Source organism: Lactuca saligna, chromosome 4 (genome assembly GCF_052625555.1).
Source record: "Lactuca saligna cultivar CGN05327 chromosome 4, ASM5262555v1, whole genome shotgun sequence".
Lineage (NCBI taxonomy): Eukaryota > Viridiplantae > Streptophyta > Magnoliopsida > Asterales > Asteraceae > Lactuca > Lactuca saligna.
Window position 1 is genome coordinate 306,629,500 of NC_136420.1, and position 25,228 is coordinate 306,654,727.

At 37.8% G+C, this 25,228-nt stretch overlaps 1 protein-coding gene and 1 non-coding gene across 2 annotated transcripts; one reads left to right on the forward strand and one right to left on the reverse strand.

Moving 5' to 3' along the window:
* The first annotated feature begins 1,727 nt into the window (after positions 1-1,727).
* LOC145040835 (uncharacterized) lies at positions 1,728-4,671 on the forward strand. Its single transcript, XM_078988725.1, has 4 exons — positions 1,728-2,076; positions 2,682-3,472; positions 3,924-4,580; positions 4,660-4,671. Exons 1-4 carry the CDS (start codon positions 1,728-1,730, stop codon positions 4,669-4,671), a joined length of 1,809 nt encoding a protein of 602 aa, XP_078844851.1.
* Positions 4,672-18,021: 13,350 nt separating this feature from the next.
* On the reverse strand, positions 18,022-18,128 carry LOC145044705 (small nucleolar RNA R71). The gene has a single exon (XR_013681650.1). It is a non-coding gene; the product is annotated as a small nucleolar RNA R71 (small nucleolar RNA).
* Positions 18,129-25,228: the final 7,100 nt, after the last annotated feature.

Below are 25,228 nucleotides of genomic sequence, written 5' to 3' on the forward strand. Positions count from 1 at the left end.
TCGTCCACCGACCACAATCAACTTCCCTTCCAACCAAGCGATTGAAAGTTGATGCTATTACTCCCAACTGGTCCGGATGCATGTTGGACTGCAAGTTTTGTTTTGTTGGTTACACTGCTTGTTATGTGTTACTGTGTTACTTAACACCAACCGCTGAGGATTAAAAGAAATCGAGGGAAACTTTAACATTGACGTGTCGCTATCCCTTCGGTCACCCAAGACGAATGCATACATAATAGAGAAAAAATAGATGAACACAATACAAGGATGAACAAGATTGAATTCGAATTCTACAAAAGGCGGAGTATTCTAGAAAGTGAAATTAAGATGAAAACATAATTTCAGTCATTACCTTTCACATTGCACCACTAGTGAACATCCCTTCCTCACGTATAGCCAATGAACCCCCTTGCCTCTCCTTGTGCACATCTAGTGAACCATTCTTGTCCGATCGACAATCTTAATCCTCATCTCCATCGACGAACCACATTGAAGAACCCTACTACACTACAAGCACCACTGTTGAAGCCTCATCACTCATCCAATCAAAACACTCAGTCCTCATCGTTGCACCCTATTGGCGAACCCTACTATACTACGAACACCACTGTTGAACCCTTTCCTCTTAATTATCGCAATAGATGATGATCATGAGTTTGTGTATTGAAATCTTCAACGAACATGTTAAATATTAAGTTTGTTGTAGAGTTGACCATTTTATATCGAATGGATAATGGCCATTCGTAAGTAAACTTTTTCATTTTGGACAACAAATGGGAAGTTTTTAATGAGAAAATGTGTTGACATGATTACAAAAGTGAAAAGTTTAGATTTTGGTTTTTAGCTTTATAAAATGAGATAATTAATCACCGAGCTAACGAAAGTGAGATTGTAATGCTTCTACCTAAATCTTTGCTCCAAAGTGTTTCTCCAACCTTGAAATCGACCTAGAAGTGTTTTTCAATAAAAAAAATATCTCTACAATGTGTTTGATAAGTGTTATATCTATGGATATTGTTTATTTAGAGATAGAGATAGATGGATAGATAGATAAATACACACACACACACACACACACACACACATATATATATATATATAGAGAGAGAGAGAGAGATTAAGAAAACACAACATGTAGCGTTAAGGTTGCTTCGTGAATGTCGAGGTATTCGTCTTTGAGTCGGCTTCGTAACTTAGATGCGATGCACTTTTGGGTGTGACGCGAGAGAAGAGGTTGGTAGACTGAAAAATTCAGAGAAAACAATAAAATTGTTATCCTCTTCTGGGTCAAAAGAAGCAATGCAGAATACATTGGTGGGGGAGGTTGAAAATTTCCAAGCCCTCATGAATGTGAAAGCCTTCCAGGAAGTCGAGGGATGCCCATCGATCCAGTTAAGGTATTTGGGGGGTTTAAAAATGATTCTTGATTTCGAGGGTATAAAGGAAAAAGAAGAATTTTTAAACAATGGAAGAGAGATTTGGCTGCCATGGTTCAAAAAAGTCTCAGACTGGGATCCAGAATGCAATTTCAACGAAATAATTGCCTCTATAATTATCCACGGTGTGCCACAGCATGCATGGTGTGAGGAAGCTTTCTCCATTATCGCAAAGACGTGGGGCTAGTGGTTATTCCGGAAGAATGCAATACTGACTCTCCAAATCTGGCCTTTGGGAGGGTCGGAATCCTCACGTCCCACCCCGGTATCATCAGCTCCTCTATTACAATAATGGTGGACGGAATTCCATTTCGGATAAATGTCATGGAGGACATCTTTGAATCTCTAAAACTTAGTCCGGTGCTCGCAGCAAATGATTTTTACCAAAAGATGTCATGGTGGGACGACGACAGCATGGGTGAAATAGGTAGCCTTATCAGTGAAGATCAGTTTCAAGTGGAGGATGAAATTTTGACACCGGAATTATCTCCGGCGAAGGCTCACCAAATGCATGATCAGGGAGTGGAAGAGGAAGAGTCGCGAGTAAAAGCCCCAAGCGATGGAACCAAGGAGTCGTCTCGATTTTCCAAATCTGTGGAATCCCACAGAGAAGTTGTATCGCCTCTAATTTCAAAATCAGGTAACGCCTTATCTGGATCCTTTTCTCTCGTGGGCCGAAGTAAACGTTGGGCCCAATCTCCTCCAGTGTTTCAATTCCAGCAACCCAATACTTCCTTGGACCTAAATAAAGCCCCCTTAAGCTCCAATCCTTTTGTATCGTTAGACCACCGCGCTGACCTTATTAATGCTGATCTCTCTCGTTCCTGGATATCCTCTCCCATACCCCCCACAGGCGATCCTCAAAATTCGCATGCGAGTGTGGCCAGGTCCCAACAAATCCTGCAACCTTCAGTCCCTCAGACCCAACCTCTAGACTCGGATGCCACTTCAGTTGAGGTTGAAAATACCATTGTTGTAGGAGAATCAGTTGGCTTGCAGGTTGGGGATAGATCTGACCAACTAAGGCAGATGATTAGAGCCCGAGGAGTGATGATTATTGATCAATGAATATTTTTTCCAATAACATTCGTGGAATCGGGTGCGAAGTTAAAAGGATCTGGATCAGAGAGTGTCGTCTCCAAAACCACATTTTCTTTGTGGGGCTCCAGGAAACAAAGTCCATGGAGGTTAAAAATAAACTATACAGGTATATTTGGGGTTCTCCAAATTTTCAATGTGAGGTAGTCGATCCATCGGGGCTCTCTGGTGGAATTGCTTCCATATGGGATCCTTCCCACTTAAAGGTCTCAGACTCAATAAAAGGTATTGGCTTCCTAGCAATCAGGGGTATATGGCTCAAGTCGAGGAAAAAATGTTGTTTTGTGAATGTGTATGCTCCACAAGATCTAGGGAGGAAAAGGACACTCTGGTCAAATATGTCCGATCTTATTAATTCAGACCCTGACGCGTGTTGGTTCATCTTTGGCGATTTCAATGTTGTCCGCTTGCCTGAAGAAAGACTTGGATCCGTCTTTTGTCAAAGTAGTGCCTTTCATTTCAATAATTTCATCAACTCCCTTGGTTTATTGGAAATTAAAATGAGGGGTCGAAGATTTACGTACATGAACTCATCTGGGGATAACCACAGTAAACTTGAAAGATTTCTTGTCTCCCTAAACACGTTGGATCTCTGGCCACATCTAAATGTCACAGCCATGCCGAGGGTACATTCCGATCATTGCGCTATTCTCATGTCTGACTCCCAATTGGATTTCGGCCCAACCCCATTCAGATTTTACAATTCTTGGTTAAAAGATCCAGGTTTCAAAGATATCTTAAGGAGTGGATGGACAATCTGCAATAATTCACAGAATCGGATGCTCTTATCACCCTTATCCCTTGTTGCAGGTAAACTGAGGAATCTTAAAGTGCATATCAAAGCATGGAGAAAACAAATGGTAGAAAATTCTAGAAAGGAGATGGAGAAGTTCATTAAAAGAATAAATTGCATCGATCTCTTGGCCGAAAAGAGTCAGGTAAATGGAGAAGTTCTCAGAAGTCGCAGATGGCCCATCAGAAAATCATGGAAATAGAGTCCAGGCGCATCGAAGACTTAAAGCAAAAATCTAGGACAAAATGGGCTCTGGAGGGTGATGAGAATAGTGCATTTTTACATGGTCTTATTAACAAGCATCAAACATCTCAAAGGATTAATGGCATAAAAGAAAATGGTTTCTGGATAAACGAACCTGGTGCAATCAAAGAGCTGGTCATTAAACACTTTGCTGGGAGATTCACTGAGCCAAACAAATATCGTCCTAAGTTCTTTAATCCAAACTTTAAAAAACTGCCCCCCACGCGATCTCGTTCTTGGAAGAGCCTTTTTCATTTGAAGAAATCAAATCTGCCATATGGGCTTGTGGCCCGGACAGGGCCCCAAGCCCTGACGGTTTCTCTTTCGCATTTCTAAAACAACATTGGGAGGAGGTTGGAAGTGATATATACCTTGCAGTGAAACACTTCGAAGCCACGCGACAGATTGACAAAGGCTGCAATTCCTCCTTTATCACTCTCATTCCGAAGATTCAAGACCCAATCACAATGAATGACTTCCACCCAATCAGTCTCATCGGATGTATGTACAAAACAATCTTAAAGATCCTAGCCGAACGACTAAAAAAGGTGGTACATTTGGTGGTTAGCAAAACTCAGACTGCTTTCATTAAAAACAGGAATATTCTTGATGGGCCTCTTATTTTAAATGAAGTTATCAGATGGATAAAGAAAAACAAAAAGAAATCTTTTACTTTTAAAGTAGATTTTGAAAAGGCTTTTGATAGTACTAGTTGGTACTATCTAGATTCAATCATGCAACAAATGGAATTTGGGGACAAATGGCGTTCATGGATTCTAGGTTGTTTAGCGTCCGCTAGAGTCTCGGTAATTATTAACGGGTCAGCAACATCAGAAGTTGATATGGAGCGTGGGGTTAGACAGGGTGATCCATTATCCCCGTTTTTGTTCATCATTGTAGCAGAAGGGTTACACATCGCCATGGAAACAACGAAAGAAAAAGGCATATTTGTAGGTATCCGGCTTCCTCGGCGTGGTCCTGAAATTTCCCATCTTCAATATGCCGACGATGTAATTTTTATGGGCACGTGGACCTTGGAAAATACAAAAAACCTGATTAGAATTCTTAGATGCTTTGAGCTGTCCTCAGGTTTTAAAATAAATATGTCAAAGTGCAAAGTATATGGCTTTGGTGTCCAGAGCTGTGAGTTGGACCTGGTCGCCCCTTATTTATTTAGGGCTTCCAGTGGGTGCTATGGCAAGAGACAATCACTGGAAACCTATAATCGAGAAGCTTCAAGCAAAGCTATCTAGATGGAAAGCGTCCACCTTGTCGTTTGGAGGTCGATTGACCTTATGTAAAGCAGTTCTAAGCAGTCTTGGCTCTTACTACTTCTCTATATACAAGGCTCCTGTAAAGGTTATTAAAATGCTTGAAAGGATTCGGATGAGATTCTTTTGGGGCGGTTGTCTCAAATCAAGGAAAATGGCATGGATTGCTTGGGGAAGGACTCTAGCAGCTAAAGAGAGGGGCGGTCTAGGAATTGGTAGTTTAAAGACTCAGAATTTGGATCTGTTGGGGAAATGGTGGTGGAGATTCAAAACACAACCTGACAGCATATGGGCCACGGTGATAAAGTCCATTCACGGACCTGACGGTGGCTTGTCCCATCCTACGACTGCAAAAAGGAGAAGTAATTGTTGGGGGTCAATAGTTTGTTTGCCAATATCACTTGGGAAAGATCAGCTGCCATTTTTGAACCACTTTCAACAGGTAGCAAACGGGGACGACTCTTTAAAATGGAGTTGGTCGCTCGATCCGTCAGGGGTATACTCGGTGTCGTCCTTGAGATCCCATATTGATAATATTGTCCTTCAGCACAACAATGATACATGGTTATGGAACCCGCTGGTTCCGGGGAAGCTAAACGTTCTAGCGTGGCGTGTTAGGCATGGACGACTTCCATGTATGGAGAACCTCTTTAACCTCGACATCAGCTCTTCAAATTTGTGCAAAATGTGCAACGCAGCCCCGGAATCAGAAGATCATATTTTCGTGGAGTTTCCGGTATCGAAGGAAGTCTGGGCACAAGTGTGCAGTTGGTGGCAATTAATGGAGCGCTATCCTAGTTCCTGTCGAGATTTTTTAGATTGCAAAAACAGGTTGGACGGTCATCAAAGGTTGAGGGAATTCCATGAAGCTATAATACTAGTTTTCATGTGGGTAATTTGGAGGTTTAGGAATGGAAAAGCTCATTCCCTCAATTCAATATCAAAATCGGTGCTGGCATATGAGGTGCAAGCCCTCTCACATTTATGGATCAATGCTCATCATCGGAGAGGGCTGCAATTGAGGTGGCTAAACTGGTGTTGTGATCCAATTCTAGAGTGTTATGTTAAGTTTTGATTTTCTTTCTTTCATGTTGTTTTTGTTTGTAATTTTGTTGTGAACTTTTATGTTTTCCTCTAGCCTCTGGCTAGTTCTTAATATATGCCTGCCGTTAAAAAAAAAAAAGTTCTCATTAGTTTGATTCTTGGCCAAGTCATTTCCTTTGGCTCGAAGCAATGAATTTATCTATAATTATCCGATTTAAAACATATTAAGTGTCTTTAATTTTTAAATATATTAAATAAGCTCATAAATATTAAGACGGTGGCCTTATATATATATATATATATATATATATATATATATATATATATATATATATATATATATATATAGAGAGAGAGAGAGAGAGAGAGAGAGGTTTTATGGAAAACAAAAAACCTTAAAAAAACTCTAAAAATCATAAAAATACATAAAAAATTACTTAGAGATCACAAAACTATTTTTTAAAATTTTTTATTAAAAAATCACATGTTGTTAAGTAAATTTACAGAGTTTTTTTGAATTTTTTTTTTTAAAAACAAAAAAAAATCATTTTTTTTTCAGTGAACTTATTAAAAAACCTGCAATTTTTTATTAAAAAATTATAAAAAAAAGTTTTGTAATCCCTAAGTATTTTTTTTATGTATTTTTATGAAATTTAGGGTTTTAAGCTTAGGTACCTAACCATATCATACTACGTAATTTTGTATCATATTTGCATTGTAATCACCCAAAGTTCTTAACATTCAACCTCATAACTTGATTGCTTTCAAAATCTTTAGACTTTCACCATTATCTTCTTTCAAATGACGTCTTTCTATCGGAGACCCCCTGGTGGGCTTCATATACTACCGTTACAAATCAAATGGTGTAGGAGGAATATAATGATCAATGTCTGAAAATCTTGGAAGTAAATCAAGTTAAGGGTTGAAGTTTAAGAAATTTAGACGATTGCAATGGAAATATAATGCAAAATAATGTAGTATAATGTGGTTAGGTACCTAAACTTATATAAGGTTGTTAGGTATATTCACTTTACCCTCTATATATATATACATATATATATATATATATATATATATATATATATATATATATATATATATATATATATATATATATATATATATATATATATATATATATATATATATATTGTCATATCAAAATACAAAAATTAAATCATTCCCTTATAATTGTAATTGTACTTCAACATCACCACACCAAAACTTTATTTATCAATATTATGCAGGATAACCCAATTAAAATTCATCAATTATATCTACTCTCCGCTTTATATGAACCGTATTCATTTCTACATCCGTTCAAATTCACCCTTTAAAAATTCCTTAAGCTCAAAATATTTTAGCCAAGTTCCAAAGTGACTAAATATTATAAAAAAAAATAAAAATAAAAATAAAAAAAAAATAAAAAAATAAAAAAGACAGCGAAATAAAAAAAAAATACTTACAAGTAAAGACAAATATTGCCCTCTTTTTTAATTTTGACTTCACTTTTCTTTATCAGATTTTCTTTTGCAAGTTATTACTAATTCAAATTTTTAACTTTTTTTACAACTCTTTTTATATTTTTTTAGACTTCTCATATTTTTTGTATTTTTCAACGCTTTTTTTTCCACACTCTTATTTATTAACACATATAATTAAAATAAAAAGACTTAATAACTATTATGGAACCCATGACTTTCAATGCAACTCATGTAAAAATCCTTTCCGGTCTGATCTGATACGTCATGTGGATAGATGTAACACATCGGAAGATGTGCATTCGTTCCACTTCTTACCTACATTTAACTAAAATAATAGAATATCACTAAACAAATGTTTAGAAACTTAACTTCAACCTTGATTGTCTACCGATATAGTTTAATGCTTACTGACTAATCATAAATTTTCAAAGGTTTATTTTAGCAAACAATATAAAATGTATTGTATCACTCAAACTACAAAAGTTCACATCTTTGGCTCATGATTTGACTAAAACTATAATATCATAGATATACTAAAACATATCAACTAAATAACACCATACCCTATGTAAATCAATAAACTCCATTTCAATGTAACTTTAACAAAGCAAAATTTTAACTGAGACCCAAATTTCATTTAGCATGCATTATCCTACTTCTAACACTACCCTACAATTATTTCATATAATGGCCTCGTTATATGCATAAAATTATTAAAGCACATAAAAGTTATGCGAATGGAATAGACTTCTCTTGGAATAGTTGTGACGAGATCAGATCAATTGTTGGTGGAGGCTTGTTGATTTGATTGCTTGAATTGTCTTGCTTATCTAATTCTAGAAATGGTACATCCTTGTTGATAACAGTAGACTCTTTGTGATAAAATATGTGGTGGGCAGCTGTTCTTTTAAAACTCGAAAATATATTTGGCAGGGGCACATACGCGACGCGTATAAGTAAGCGACACGAAACGCTCTCTGTATCTTTTAGAACTCAAATCGTGATAAGAAAGGTTCTTCGCAGCACAGTGAGAATTGGTAACTCACGATCTTCATAAGTATAAGCTTGTGATGTAGAATATTATGGTGACATGCAGATAGTATTGACTCACGGTCTTCAAATGTCAGGAAATCAATCGTGATGGAAGCAAAGGTCGCATTGCAAACTAAAGGAGTTTGCAATGCGGTTCTCGTGAAAAATAAAATTCTTCATCAATGTATAAATCGATGAATCGTAAGATGATTAGGGTATCCACTAGTCCCTCGTATCAATATCTTCCAATATTTGGCAGTTCACTCAGTAAAGCTTCACAGTATTTCTCCATGTCGAATGTGTAGAGCATACTTATTTGTGGTCATGCCATTTGCATTATTCACATAATAATTCACCCCTTATATAACATCCCAAGTTCAAGTATATCTCATTGACACTTGATCATTTGAGTACTTGAAAATTTTGGTGCTTATGCAGAAATTATGATATGCAAGTATGCGGGGCATACTAGAGTGTATGCTCAATGTACTCGGATGCGTGCATGAGATGTGGATACCACCTAGTATGTCGGGCATACCAGTGTGTAGGTTGGGCATACGTAGCCCAGAATGAAACCGTAATTCCAAACGATTCCCCTATTTAAAGAACGTTATGGCCTCATTTTTGGTCACGATATCCAGAGACCTGTCCATCCTAAACCCTAACCCTCATTTTTATAGTTGGAAAGTGCATTTGAGAGCTTGTGGTGTATCCTTGAGCATTTGAAGGAGAAAGGAAGGTTTGGAGAAGAAAGAGTGAGATCCTAAGTACTTGGATCCGAGTTTAGCAGTGTGGGTAGCTTCATTTGGAGGTATAAAGCTTCAAGATTTCTTACTCTATTGGTTTGTGCAAATATATGGAGTGTTTTAGGGTTTTATCCCAAAAGTTAATGGTTTTATGAGTTGATGAGCCCCAAGAGCCGAGATCTATCCCTTGTTGGTGTATTTTGTGATATGGACTTAAGGTGGGAAGTGGAAGAAGGTTTTGAGTGTTTGTATCCAAATCAGCCATGCAAAGGCTAAAAGTCTTCGACTTTATGGATTAAGAGACATTAGGGAGTCCAGATCTGTAATGTGTCTGAAGTATCTTATGGACTAGACCAACCTGAATATGTGCCAGAGGAGGTGGTTGGACGTGGTAAAGGAATATGTCTGCGAGATCCTGTGTCATCCGGGCAAGGAAAATGTGGTAACCGACGCCCTTAGTCGTCGAGCAGAGAGTGCCCCGATTCGAGACATGTGTATGAGGATGACAGTGATGACTTTGGTTTCGGATACTATCTGAGAGGCCCAGGCGGATGCTATGAAACCAGAGAAACGTATGACGAAGCTGGTGGTTGGACAGGATTCAGAGTTTGTGATGGATAGTCGAGGGCTTATGACTTTCCGAGGACGTATTTGGGTGTCTTATACAAGCGGAGCCTTGGGTATACTGATGGAGGAGGCACACAGATCGAGATTCTCGATCCACCCTGGGGCCACTAAGATGTACTTGGACCTGAAGAGGAACTACTGGTGGCCCTGTATGAAGAGGGATGTTGTGTGGGTAGTTGAGAGGTGCTTGACCTAGCGTCGGGTCAAGGTGGAACATCAGCGGCCCACACAATATCTCTCTTCAATGGCTAATATCAAAATGTCATCTTTTATATGTGTTAATATGATTCTTGAAATTTTGATTTGAATGTTCACGTTCTTATAAGTTGTTGTTAGATCATAGGAATCATTTGATGAATTTTTTAATAATTAATTCTTGATCAATTATGTGTTTTAATGGAATCAATAATTTGTCCTGAAGTTATGGATTGCCAAAAGTCACTCGTTTAAAGTCCATATTAAAACACAGAGGTTACATAAAATGAAAGGTCGCTCATTTTAATAAGTCATTAACTCATAAGTTATCATGTTGAAAGGTCTTGATAAGTTTCAAAACTTGCCTCGAGTTTGGAATTTGTAAAGTCTCACACATTAATACTTTAATTCCAAATTGAACCTTAGAATTTTAAAAGTTTAAAATTCAACCCTTATACTTCTATAATATTAAAAGTTTAATTATTATATATATATATATATATATATATATATATATATATATATATATATATATATATATATATAAGAATAAGTCAGTACCGTTAGTAGACCTCATTCACGAAGTTGGTCTATAAGGGGGGTATGAGGTTACTGCCTATAAAATGGTGGTTTAATGGGTGTCCACTCTCACCTACTGCTTCCTTGACAAGTGGAGGGTCGTGAGCTGAATGGGTAGGACAATGACTTTAATCCTCATTAGAAGTATAATGATACTAAAGTAACCAAATGTTTTTATAAATTTGCAATCTTAGTTACTTTAGGAAAATGTGAAAAAGTTGCTAACCCATGAAATTACAATTTGCACTTTGTTTAAGTCATTAGTGGAGCGTGTGTGGTTAACCGACACACTAAATTGGAATTAACAAGGTAGGCAAAGGGTAACTTAATGTTTATCATAGTATCGATGGAGCGCGTGTGGTTAATCGGCACATCGATTGAGGGGTAAATATTAAGGGTACCAAGTAATTTACATGGTTACTTCACCTTGTTTTGTGATCCTCGGCATCCCAGTCATAGAACTTGAAGGGCACACTCAAGAATGAAACATGCCATTGAAAATTTCAATGAATCTCAAAGAATCTAGGAGTTTCAAATTTCAATTAAAACCTAATAATTTATTTTGTTTTCATGGTGGAAATTGGTGAATCGTCATTCACTACCTTCAAATATTTTATAGCTTGGATTACGGCATCCCACTTCTAAGTTATAAAATATTGTGTTGGGTCCTACCCTTAATATTACATTTGGGTGTTTTATTAAGGACTATCTTTATATCTAATCTAAACTTGTGTTTCTTCTTTATCAGATGTCTTCAAATAATGTTGCTTCTGTCTCAAACCGTACCGGATCCTTCTCTCTCATGAACCTTTGTGGGAGAGTCATCTTTGATGGTTCCAACTTTATGGATTGCATCTGGAACATCAGGATGGTCACTCGTTACGAGGACAAGGAATATGTCCTTGAGAAGGAGCTAAAGGAACTTGATGAGTCATCTACTGCTCCAGAGGAGATCGCTGAATTCCGGACTCATGAGAGAGATTCCACAAAAGTAGCATGTATCATGTTGGCCACGGTGATAGCCAAGCTCCAAAATTCCTATCAGGACTATTACCCTTTTAAGATGCACCAGGACTTGATGGACCGCTACCATCAAAGTGCTCACCAAGAGAGGTATAACATCATCTACTCCATGATAACAACCCGAATCAAGGATGGTGAATCCATCACGGGCCACTTACAGAAAATGCAAAGGTATGTGGACCATTTGCTGAAGCTAAATGTGAGCTTCCCCGAGGAGTTGGCAATTGATATCATTTTGCACTCCTTACCTTCTTGTTTTGATCAATTCCGAATGGCATACCACATGAACAAGGAGGAAGTTACACTCAGCAAACTTCAAGGACTCTTCAAGATTGCCGAAAGTGGTCTTAAGGGTAAGTAGGTTGTTACCACTCCTACTCCTACCACAGCCTTGGTCTTGGTAATCGGGCAAGGCAAAGGGAAGAAGATGAAGAGCCCTTCGAAGGGTACCAAGGGAAAGTCGCTTGATGGATCCTATTCAATTGGAACCAGTAAAGGTTCCGTCACTCCTTATGCTAACCCTAAAGAGGCTGAATGCTTCTATTTCCACGAGAAGTCGCAATAGAAGGGAAACTACCTAAAGTATCTGCAAGATGTGAAGGGAGGGAAAGTGAAACCCAACCATGCAGGTATTTACACTATATTATCTAATAACTCACCCCATTCTAATTCATGGGTCCTTAATACCTGATGGGTTTTGGTCATAAGACATCCTATGTGCTCATACAAACCCTAATGCTTGGATCTAGGTTTCTCTATTGTACATGCTTTGAATCCAAGACTATAAACCCTAATTCTAGCATATGGAAATCGATATTAACATATAATAAGGTTTAAGAACATACCTTGATTGTGATATAGCAATAACAATCCTAATTCCACCTTGAATTGACTTTGGAATGCTTAGAGTCACAAGTGTCACTCCTCTAATGGCTTACAAACACCAAGAGCAAATGGAGAAGGTATAAAGAGAGAGGAGAAAGGTTAGAATTCGTCCTTAGGACTTCTTGGGAAGGGATACACGAATTCATGTGCCAAGGGGTGTTTATATAGGTGTTCAGATAGGGTTTCAGTCATTATCCTTATCTAGATGCTTATCCACAAAGCAACCCATAAGATAATCCTTGAATCCTTATGATAGTCGAATTCTAAGGCCTTATCACCTCAAATTCGTTCACCCTAATAATAAGATAATCCTTACCTTATTTTGTAACTATCACATAATTACAAATCAGCCCCTCTAGTTTAATTAATTACACTTGATCACAAAATTAATTCCCAATTAATTATTGACTAAAATTAATTAAACAAATATGATTTCTCCTTTAATATATTATTCTTATAACATATTAATAAATCATAATAACCTCTCTCTCTATATATTTCTCCAATCAAGTTGCTTTGTTGAAGGCAACCCAAAAGGACCATGCACCATCGGGTCAAGTACATACCAAAATAGTTATGGACTTAGACACTAATCCAACAGTATTCATATTTGTTTTGGCTTGCAGGGACTAAGAAGAAGTGAGGATGTGGAGCATGGGAAGATAAGCTTAATCATGGGGAATAGGGAATCATCACATGTTACCAAGAGTGGATTTTATACTTTTTTGCTAAGTAGTAGGTTAACATTAAATTTGAATAAATGTTGTTACTCGTCTGAAATGACGAGGAATATTTTTTTTTTCATGCTATGTTCAAACAAGGGTTTACCTTTTCTTTTGATTATGAATATGGTAATATTAATGCTTTATTTAATAATGTTCTTTATTTTAAAGCATTACCTTGTGATGTTGTGTATGAAGTTGTGTCCGTTGTAGATAACCTAGGAGATAATGTGTTGTGTATTGATTCTTCCACTAACTTGGATAAAGTATCATTGTGATGTTGTCATCTTGGACAGGTAAGCAAGAAATGCATAGGCCAACTCCAAAATGATGGAGTCTTGGAGTCATTTGACCTAAAGTCGGATGATAGTTGTGAATCTTTTCTACTTGGAAAAATAACAAAATCACCCTTCACTGGTTCTAGTGCTAGGGGTGAAGGTTTGTTGGATCTAGTTCACACTGATGTGTGTGGACCCTTCAAGACCTCCACAAGGGATGCTAACCGCTTCTATGTGACTTTTACTGATGATGTTAGTGGATATGGATATGTCTACTTAATCAAGCATAAGATGGAAACCTTTAAAAAGTTCAAAGAGTTTAAGCAGGAAGTGGAGAATCAATTGGGTAGGAACATTAATATGCATCGATCCGATCGAGGTAGTGAGTATCTTAGTACAGAGTTCCTTGTCTATCTTAAGGAATGTGGAATTGTCTCACACTTGACACCTCCCATGACACCACAGCTTAATGGTGTGGCTGAGAGGCGTAATCGAACCTTTTTGGACATGGTTCGTTCCATGATGAGTCAAGCTTCACTACCAATCTCATTCTGGGGGTATGCCTTAGAGACTGCCGCCCATATTCTTAATCTAGTCCCTAGCAAAAAGATTGCCAGAACACCTCATGAGATGTGGACCGGAAAAGTTCCAAATCTGGACCACATCAAGATTTGGGGTTGCGAGGCTTTCATGAGGCGCGAGACTCTCGATAAGCTCAAACCCCGAAGTGAGATGTGTATTTTCATCGGCTACCCACAGAAATCCTTCGGTTAACTCTTCTATAGACCCAGTGATAATGTGGTCTATGTAGCAAGGAGGGGAGTTCTTTGCGAGAGAGAGTTCATAAGCCAAGGAAATAGTGGGAGGCAAATTGACCTTGAAGAAATTCAAGAGTCAAGTAGTGAAGGAACCTCAAACCCTAGCAATCAACCCTAGGAGGAAACTCTAGTTGATCTAACGGAATAGTCTGTACCTCTGAGGCGTTCCACGAGAGTGAGGAATGCACCTGAGCATTACTTTGGTTTCCATATTACTATGTAAGGTAATACACTTATCAGTGATAACCCACTGATTGGTGTGGATGAACCTAACAACTACACGGAAGCCATGGCAGACCCTGAGCCTGCTAAATGGAAAGAGGCTATGGACAGCGAGATATAGTCCATGTATGACAATCAAGTTTGGAACATGGTTGACAATGTACCAGGTCGTAAGACAGTTGGGTGCAAATGGATCTTCAAGAAGAAGACCAACATGGATGGTAATGTATACACTTATAAGTCTAGATTGGTTGCAAAGGGCTTTTCTCAAACTCCGGGAGTTGATTATGATGAGACCTTTTCACCAGTAACAAAGATTAAATCTATTAGGATTATGTTAGCCATTGTTGCATTTCATGACTATGAAATATGGAAAATGGATGTTAAAACCGCTTTCCTTAATGGAAACTTGGTTGAGGATGTTTACATGAGTCAGCCAGAGGGTTTTGTCAGCACATAGTACCCTAATAGAGTGTGTAAGCTTGAGAAATCAATTTATGGATTGAAAAAAGCACCTCCCAGATGGAATCTTTGTTTCGATGAGAATGTCAAAGAGTTTGGCTTTTCGAGAAGTGAAGATGAATCTTGTGTATATTTCAAGGCTAGTGAGAGCATAGTTAGCGTTTTGGTATTGTATATGGATGTCATACTACTCATGGGAAATGACATTCCAACTTTGCAGGAGGTTAAGTCCTGGCTTGGGAAGTGTTTCGCTATGAAGGACCTTGGAGAAGCTGCCTATATCCTAGGGATAAGAATTTTGAGAGACAGGAGTAAAAAACTAATTGGACTTAGTCAAAGTACCTACTTGGATAAGATGCTGAATAGGTTCATCGTGCAGAATTCCAATAAAGGAGAGTTACCGATCTAGAGTAACACCAGACTGAGTAAGACTCAAAGCGTAAGTGCAGAGGCTGAGATAGCTGAGATGAGTCGAGTATTGTATGCTTTCACTGTAGGCTCGATCATGTATGATATGACTTGTACTCGTCCTGATGTGGCCTTCTCATTGCGCATGGTCAGCAGATTTTAGGGGAATCCTAGCAAGGCTCACTAGACTGCAGTAAAGAACATTCTCAAGTACCTATGGATGACTAAGGACTGGGTCTTTACCCTCAGTGTGAGTGATGAGTTGAGAGTAGTATGGTATTGTGATGCTAGCTTCGAGACTGATAGGGATAATTTTCGCTCTTAGTCAGGCTTGCTCTTTACCTAAAATGGAGGAGCAATTACTTGGAAAAGTTCCAAGCAGGATACAATGGCTAGTTCAACTTGCGAATCAGAGTATATAGCGGGAAACAAGGCAGCAAAGGAGGCTATATGGCTAATGAACTTCATTAGAGACCTTGGAGTTGTACTAGCTATAAAGGAGCCTATGGAAATTTTTTGTGATAATGAAAGTGCAGTTGCCTTAGCCAAGGAACCAAGGGATCATGGGAGATCCAGACACATCGATAGAAAATATCATTCATTAGACATCGAATAGAAGAAGGATTCCTAGTGGCAAAGAGGGTATAATCATATGAGAACTCCACAAATCCCCTCATGAAGGGACTGGGTAGGGTTAAGCATCTTCAGCATGCGATGCGCAAAGAGGTAAAGGATGATATTAGTTTTAGTAGTTCATTAGCTTTGAAATTTGTAAAGTGTAATTGACATTTGATGATAAATAAAAGTTGTTGTTTATCTATAAGTATGAGTGTTGCTATCTTTTGTCAGTCATTTACTATCATTTCATTTTGCATGTTTTGACTTCCAAAATAATTATGTTATGATATACCATATTATTGAAATTCTCCACAGTCGGTCATATGTTGGAAGTAGATATGAATCAACACTGTCATAAGTTGGCTTGTAGATGTCTAAGTTGTTGGACATAGCAATAGGTGCTACAACACTCATAAGTGCTCATATGTTCTGAGTATTGGATTCAACCCATGCTCACTTGTATCGCTTCATGGAATTTATCTCAAGTGGTCATGAGATGGTAATATCATATAAGTCTTCAAATCTAGAGATATGAGTTGTTGACTATGAGTTGGTTATACATTGATTGTACGAAAACGCATTGGTAACTCAATGTTATAAAACGTGCCTTTGTGTATATATCAAAAGTAATAGAACAAGCATATGAGTCGAAGTTTATCTGTTCCTTCTTGGATTAGAAGCAATACTTGGGCCCCTCGATGATTTTTTTGACCTATGTACCAGGCACGGTCAGAACTAAATTGATGAGTTCGATTAAGTTCTATGTCAAACAAATCAGAAATTAGGAAACAAATTGCTGGACAATAAGCTAGGCATTGTTCCATGTATTTTTCCGGCTGATGTCTAGAACGGAGGATTATATGATCATTTATCTTAAATGGCGTATCATCATCTTAGTTCCGCGAGACCTTGAAAGAGATACAATTGATGATCGGTTCCTGAATTCATTCTTGCAGTTATAATTATTAGACATATCTAAGTGGGAGTCTATTGGATCAGGTGTTTAAGTTCATAATTGTTCCTGGAATGTACTTGACCTAGTGCGTATTGGTCCATTTAGGTTTCATGGCATTGCAACACTTGATTAGACTAAATGAGAGAAGTAACACTTAAGGTTTATAAATATATTATATGTTATAATATATTAATAATATTATTTAATTAGTATTGACCAAGAATTAATTTAGAATTAATTAAGTGATCAAAAAGAGACTAATTAAATATATGGGGTTGGTTGTGTAAATCATATATTCTTGTATAGTTGGGCTAATGATCCATGGTTTATATGGATTGGGTTAAAACCAATAAGGTGCTACATGAATAGTCCATGGAGGTTACAAACCCATGGATCATGGAATATGGAAAGCCATGACAATTTGGGTTTACATGGTGTAACCCTACTTGTGCCACAACTATATAAAGGCCCCTATGCAAGCAAAATCAGCACTACTTGTATAAGATATAGGGCTAGCCAATTTTAGAGTGTAAGTGTACTTCTCTCAAGCTTACTCCAAGTGTTGTAGTGTTGTGTGAGACATTTGAGGCATCACACTTGAGGTGCTAGGCTCACAAGGTTCTCAAGGAACCAAACTACAAAAAGGTATGTTCTTCTTCTAGTATTTATGTTTAAAAGTTCCCCATGCTATGCTAGATAGGTTAAGAACCTTGGAAAATAATTTTTGCATGTACCTTAGTAAAACATAGATCCAAGGTTTCTTGGGTTGCATGTACACCTTAGGAGTGTTAGAATGCTCAAAACCCTTCAAGAAGGTCACATACTCGCCCAACTCAAGGACATCCCATTCTATAGGAAATATCACGTACACATACAAGAATATCGACGAGGTCAATGACATAGCCAACTACTTCAACATCCCTAATGTGCTTCGGGAGACTGTTTTACTTTGTATGCTACCGGTTACGTTGAAGGAAGCCGCGAAAGATTGGCTAAAATCACTCCCTCCATGATCCATCACGACATGGGCTAAGATGCACGAAGAGTTCATTGATCTAATTTTCCCTCCATCAAAAATAGAAAAGTTGAAAAAAGCCATTGCAAACTTCAAACAACAAGTAGGCGAGTCACTCTATGAGGCATGGGAAAGATGCAAAGACTTGTTGAGGAAATGCACCCACAATGACCTAAACATTCAGCAAGAAGTCTCCATTTTGTATGATGGGGTGAACGTGACAACTAGGCAGCTCCTTGACTCCTAAGGACCACTCACAAAGAAGGTAAACATGGTTATAAAGGAACTAATTGAAGAATTCTCTAAGAACTCTAGAGAATATGATAACCCAAGGAACGATTCAACTCGAGGGGCGGTGAACTTAGTTTCCGATAATATGGCAACAGTGATGGCTAAATTGGAAAGCATGGACCGAAGGATGACAAAGATGGATAAATACGTACACACCATCCGAGTAGGATGTGATAACTATGGTGGGCCTCACCTTGCTAAAGATTGTGACCTTGATGAGAATGGGAACCGAAAAGCACAAGTTTATTATTCGAGTGGCGACACGTTTGATGACGATTGAAGGAAACCAAAAAAGGAGTGGCTACCATAAGATGAGTACAAGAAGGCAAAGCAGGAGAAATATAGCCAAAAGACAAGAGGTTTCTTTAAAAAAATAGGAGTCGGTGCAAGAGAAGAAAATGGACTTTGAAGACATGCTCACACGATTTGTAGTTGCATCCGAGAAAAGACACAACGCAACCGATGCGGCGATAAGAGAATAATAGGGAATAATGAAAGAGCAACAAGCTTTAATGAGAAATCATGAATCATGTATCCTCAACATTGAAAAACAATTAGGGAAGCTTGAAAAACATATCAATGAGCGAACACCGGGTGGACTTCCTAGCGACACCGAGAAAAATCCGAGAGGTGCTCACATCAACATCGTGACGAATAGGATGGAAAGATAGTCATTCTTGTGACCCCAATCCGGAATGGAGATCCTAAAGAGGTGCAGGAGGAAGAGAAAGAAAACCCAAAATCATAAGAAGTCAATGCAACTCGGTGAGTTCTAGAAAAGAACTCGAAGAGTTCTCCATCTGAACATAAAAATAATCCTCTAATTAAACCGTATCAACCCCTATTCCATTCTCAGGCCGAGCTAGACAAGATAAGCAGAATGAAGACTATCAAAAGTTACTTGAGCACATCAAATCCCTTCAAATTAACATTCCTTTCATTGAGGTAGATGCATAAATGCCTAAGTATGCCAAATTCTTAAAGGAACTTCTTACCAATAGGAAGATGATGTAGGAGGTATCCAAGGTGGTTCTTAATGAGAATTGTTTAACCGTAATTTTGAACAATTTACCAAAGAAGATTGGTGACCCGAGGAGTTTGACTTTGCCATGCCAATTCAGAAATTTAGCTACTAGATATGCATTGGTTGATTCAGGGGTTAGTGTGAACCTTGTTCCATATTCATTCTTTAAGAAGTTGAACCTTTCGGAGCCGAGAGCAATTTGAATGGTAATTCATCGATCAAACAAGACGTTGACATTTCCAAGCTGGATATGGGAGAACCTATTGGTGAAAGTTGATAAGTTTGTATTTCCCTCGGATTTCATAGTGCTAGATATGGAAGAAGACCATCAAGTGCTAATCATTCTTGGAACACCTTTCCTGAACACCGCAAGCGTCATCGTGGACATAAGCGAATCCAAACTAACACTTCGGGTGGGAGAAGATTCAGTTACTTTTGGAGTTGATCGAGCCATGAAGCACTCTAAGTTTATTGATGATACCGCCTTCTCGGTGGACAATTTGGAAGAATTAATGGAAGAATGGAAAGAAGGAAAATCAAGTGAATCCACTATTTCCTATGAAGATGACTTTCATGCTAAAAGAGAACTAAGGGAGAAAGAAATATTACTCAAAGAAATTGAATATGAAGAATTTATAAGAAGTTCTGAAAAGTCAACTCGACGAGTTGAAGAGATAAACTCGACGAGTTTGGGCGAAGAGTCACGATCATACAGGAAAACTGGGCCCAACTCGATGAATTTGGTTCCTGGACTCGACATGTTTAGTGTTCAAAACTCAAATTTAGAGCTAAAAACTTTTCTGGAACACTTAGAATATGCATTTTTTGAATAGGGTAATGAAAAACCTATGATTATAGCTTCTGACCTCACGGAATCTGAAGATTAAGAGCTGGTTCAATTTTTGAAGAAAATAAAAAATGTCATCGCATAGAAAAGTACTAATATTAAAGGAATAAGCCCTTCTTATTTCTCTCACAAGATCAACCTTGATGAAGGCGTGAAGCCGATAGTGCAACATCAAAGGCGATTGAACCTGAACATGCAAGAGGTGGTCATGAAGGAGGTTGTTAAGCTCTTAGTACTGGGATCATATATTCAATTTCTGATAGTCTGTGGGTTACTCCAGTTCACGTAGTACTAAAGAAAGGAGGGATGATGGTCGTGACAAATGAGAAGAACGGGCTCATACCTGCACGAACGGTAACTGGTTGGCGGGTGTGCATCGATTATCGAAAGGTAAACGATGTCACTTGCAAAGACCACTTCTTCCTTTTGTTGATCAAATGCTTGAGCGATTATTTGGCCATTTTTATTATTTTTCTTTAGATGGATTTTCAGGTTATTTCTAAATTTCTATTAACCCAATTGATCAATATAAGACGACTTTCACTTGTCCGAGTGGAACATTTGCCTATCGATGCATGCCTTTCGGGTTATGCAATGCATCAGTGACCTTTCATCGATGAATTACGGCAATATGCCACAACATAGTAGAAAATTTTATGGAAGTATTTATGGATGACTTTTCTTTTTTTGGCTCTTCTTTTAATGATTGTCTTATTAACCTTGATTTGATGCTTGTTAGGTGTGAAAAGACCAATTTAGTCTTGAATTGGGAGAAGTGTCATTTTATGGTGAAAGAAGGCATTGTTTTAGGCCACAAAGTATCCAAACGGGGGATTTTGGTGGTTTGGGAAAAAATTGTTACTATTGCTAAATTACCTCCACCAACCAATGTGAAGGGCTTTAGGAGTTTTTTAGGTCACGCGGGATTTTATCGTTGTTTAGTAAAAGACTTTTCCAAAATAACTAGACCTTTAACTTAGTTACTTTTGAAAGATGTACCTTTTAATTTTTCAAAACAAAATTTTGGTGCTTTTGAAATTTTGAAAGAAAAATTAACTAATGCCCCCATCATTATCGCCCCGAATTGGAACTTACCCTTTGAAATAATGTGTGATGCGAGCGATTTTTCCTTAGGAGTTGTACTTGGTAAAAGGGTTTACAAGCACTTTCAACCCATTTACTATGCAAGAAAGACCTTAAATCCGGCCTAAGAGAACTACACCACAACTGAAAAGGAATTATTAGTTGTGGTCTATGCCTTTGATAAATTTCGTCCTTACCTTATTTTGTCTAAAACTACTTTTTTTACTGACCATTCTACTATCAAGTATTTGTTTGCTAAGCAGGATGCGAAACCTAGATTAATCCAATGGGTACTTTTACTTAAAGAATTTGACATTAAGATCAAGGACAAGAAAAGGATGGAGAATGTAGCTGCCAACCATCTATCTAGATTGGAAAACCCATAAAGGGATGAGATGGACAACAATAGTACTGTAGATAGCTTCCCAGAGGAGTACTTGATGGTGATCATGGGGGCAGAACCATGGTATGCTGACATTGCGAACTTCTTGGCTGACAACTTTCTTCCAAAAGGGCTCACTCACCCGCAGAAAAAGAAGCTCTTTTTAGAAATCAAATATTATTTCTGGGATGAGCCCTATCTTTTTAGGAGCTGTGCAGATGGGATCATTTGAATATGTGTATTTCGAAAGGAAATCCGTGACATTGTAGAGCATTGCCATAATGGGCCGGTGTAGGACATCATGGGGTATAATACATAGCTAAAAAGGTGTTTAATGCGGGTTTTATTGTCCCGCAATTTTCAAAGTTGTTGCCACCTATGTGAGAGAGTGTTATGCTTGCCAGAGGTCGGGTAACATTTCTGCAATGAATGAAATGTCTAAAAGGAACATCCAAGTGTGTGAAGTATTTGATGTGTAGGGTGTGGATTTCATGGGACCATCCCCATCATCTAGAGGACACAAATACATACTTGTGGCGATAGACTATGTATCAAATTTGGAAAAGTGCAAGCATTACCAACAAATGCTACATGGGATGTGGTGAATTTTCTCAAAATATTATTTTCTAGGTTTGGAGTACCAAAGGAATTGATAAGTGATAGGGGAACCTACTTTTCTAAATAACAACTAGCAAAGTTGTTGCAAAGATATGGTGTACATGATACATTTTCAACACAATACCATCCACAAACAAATGAGCAAACCGAGATTACAAAATAGAGCACTCAAAAGAATCCTGGAAAGATCGGTGGGTAGCAATAGGTGAGATTGGGCAGATAAATTAGATGATGAACTTTGGGCATTTCGGATTGAATTCAAGACACACATTGGAACCACACCTTATAGGTTAGTCTATGGTAAGAACTGTCATCTACTGGTGGAGCTTGAACATAAAGCTTATTAGGCTTTGAAAATAGGCAATTTTAAGCTAAGTGAGTTGCATACTAATCGACTTTTGCAAATGAATGCTTTAGAAGAATTAAGAAACAAGTCTTACACTAACTCATTGATCTATAAAGACAAGACAAAAAGGTGGCATGGTGAAAGGTTGACTAGTAATAAGGAATTTGAAGCTAACGAGAAAGTTCTTTTGTACAATTCAAGACTAAAGCTCTTTTCGGGAAAATTGTGCACTCGTTCCTCCAGGCATTTTACGATTAAGCATGTCTATCCATACGAAGTGTTGAGTTATGGAACATGATGTGAATTATGAACATTAGTTTGGCATGTGGAATTAAAGAAAACACAATGAACACGGTGATTTCAGTGTTTAAAAGATACAATCGATTATGTAAGGTGTTACAAAAAAGGATCTAGATTTAAATCTACATAATTAACACACACTAACACTCTCAATTTTGCATCTCTCAAGCAAACCTCTACAAGTAGTATGAACCCACCTTATATAGAGGTGTTTACATCTCTCTCTCTCTCCCTCTCTCTCTCTCTCTATATATATATATATATATATATCATGTCACAAGGCTAATATACCACATGAAAGTGGGCCACAAAAGTCAAACCATTTACAAAGTCATACATGGATAACTTTGTACCCAACAGAATAAGGATGGGTCGAGTTTTAAATTAAATGGGCATAGGGTTAAGAAATATGAAGAAGGCCTGCCAAATGAAGAAATACACGAACAAGGGTGGGATTTGGAGAATCTTGCTACAATGTAGACTGGGAAGGAGTCCAGCTAAAAACTCCTCAAAAAGAAGCGTTTACTGGAGGCCACCCGTTGTTTGAGTTTTCTTTCTTTTACCTTTCCTTTTCTTTTCATTTTAGTATTTTATTTACTTTATTTTTGTGTGTTTTATTAGAATTTTTCACTCTGAGTCTTATGATTTGCTTAAAATGAGTGCTTGAGGAAAAGCAAAGTTTCAATGTAGGGTGTGGTGAAATTTATTTAAAGATAACAAATTTATTTTTCAAACAGAGCCAAAAACTCGCTGAGTCCATATGCATAATCGACAAGTTCATCAGAAAATCCGTGAAATTTTGACAGAACCCTTCTCTACTCAACAAGTATGGAACCCCAAACTCGACGAGTAGATTTTATTTACCAAAAAAAATATTTTCAAACGCAGTATATTAGGGTTTTTACCCTAACAAGTAAGGTCTTTCATTCACAGCCGCCATTGCCCTTCACTCGACGAGCCAAGTCCTCAATAAATAACTTTGTATATTTTGTGATTCTTCTCCAATTCTCTTCAAAAGGTTAGGTTTTTCACACTTAAATCTATTAAAGGTTCGACTTTTAGGAGTTTGATGGTTGCAGTTTGTTAAAAAGCCCAATTTTTGAATTTGATATGAACATTAGGTTTTTTGATTTTGACTAAATTAGAACATTTTGACTCGTGTTTATTATTAATTAATGTTTGGTTTACTACCCTTGACAAACCCCTAGAATAATTTTGAGTTTAAATGGTTGAATTTATTTGAATCTGTAATGAAATCTTGCAATATTCATCGGACTCATCGAGTTGCTCTTGGAACTCGATGAGTTGATGCTGTTGTTGCCCAAATTTTCGGTTTTTAGCATATTCTGTGGTTTGTGAGGTTTTTCCTTGCTGTTTATTTTGTAGAAAATGAATAGAAACAGAGGCCAACAGCAAGCTCCAAGAAACCAAGGGGACGTCCCTTGGTTTAACTTTCCTCAAATTGGCTTCCAAAGAACATTGGTTGGATGGAAGAAGAAACTTTAAACGCTGAAAAAGAAGGATATCTATCTACCAAATGAGTCGAATTGGACATGGTTGCATCAGGTACGTTTGGTGGAGGCCATGAACCTGTATTTGAAAAAAGTCTTCATAAATGATGGGGTGAAAATTACTTGTGACGCATAGAGGAGGCTATTTCAGATGCAAGAACCAGTCTAGCAGGAGCTTTGTTTGGAATTTTATTCCACAATTACGTTCTGGGGTGGAGACGATTTCTATGAGACGCACGCGTTGACTTTTTGTCTTTGCAGTGAGTTTCGGGAATATATCATGGCCGAGCTAGGATGGAGAATGGTCTTATATGACCAATCGGTGGTCATGACTGCTGCTTTTGGTACCATTTTAGATAATTGTCACAAGGTCTTCCTGGATGGAGTACATCGGGCCAATTGGTGGTCGACAATTGCGAATAGTGCTTACATTCCATCCATGGCACAAGAGGGAAGCATTAGGTTGCCAATTCTCCGCCTAATCCACCGGTTCATTTCTAATTCCATGAATATGCGAAAGGACGATGAAAAAGTGTCAAGTCTTGAGGTGTTATATTTATGGTGCATCATCGCGTCGAATGTTTTCTATAACATTCCTTATTACTTGGCAAAGTATTTGGGTGAGGGTGGAGTGAAAGACATAAAATCTTCATGAATTTGTGGAGGAATGTTTGTGTCCAAGTTGGTGAGACCGATGGTATTTTGGAAAGGGGAGTCGGGAATATTTTGAATATTATGCTAACACTTCCGTTTAATCCTCTTCTTTATAAAATAGCAAGGGTTTTTGAGGATTACGATGGGGGAAATTTTGCAATTCCGATGAAGATAAGGTTGGGATGCCGGAGCAACAGGGTAGGAGGGTAAGACCGGGA

What these genes read in the sequence shown, in the direction of transcription:
- LOC145040835 (XM_078988725.1), top strand. Translation starts at nt 1,728, where the DNA reads ATGGTGGACGGAATTCCATTTCGGATAAATGTCATGGAGGACATCTTT. An exon ending in GCCTCTAATTTCAAAATCAG is followed by an intron (nt 2,077 to 2,681) that starts GTAACGCCTTAT and finishes AATGTGAGGTAG; the next exon opens with TCGATCCATCGGGGCTCTCT. An exon ending in TCTTGGCCGAAAAGAGTCAG is followed by an intron (nt 3,473 to 3,923) that starts GTAAATGGAGAA and finishes CATTGGGAGGAG; the next exon opens with GTTGGAAGTGATATATACCT.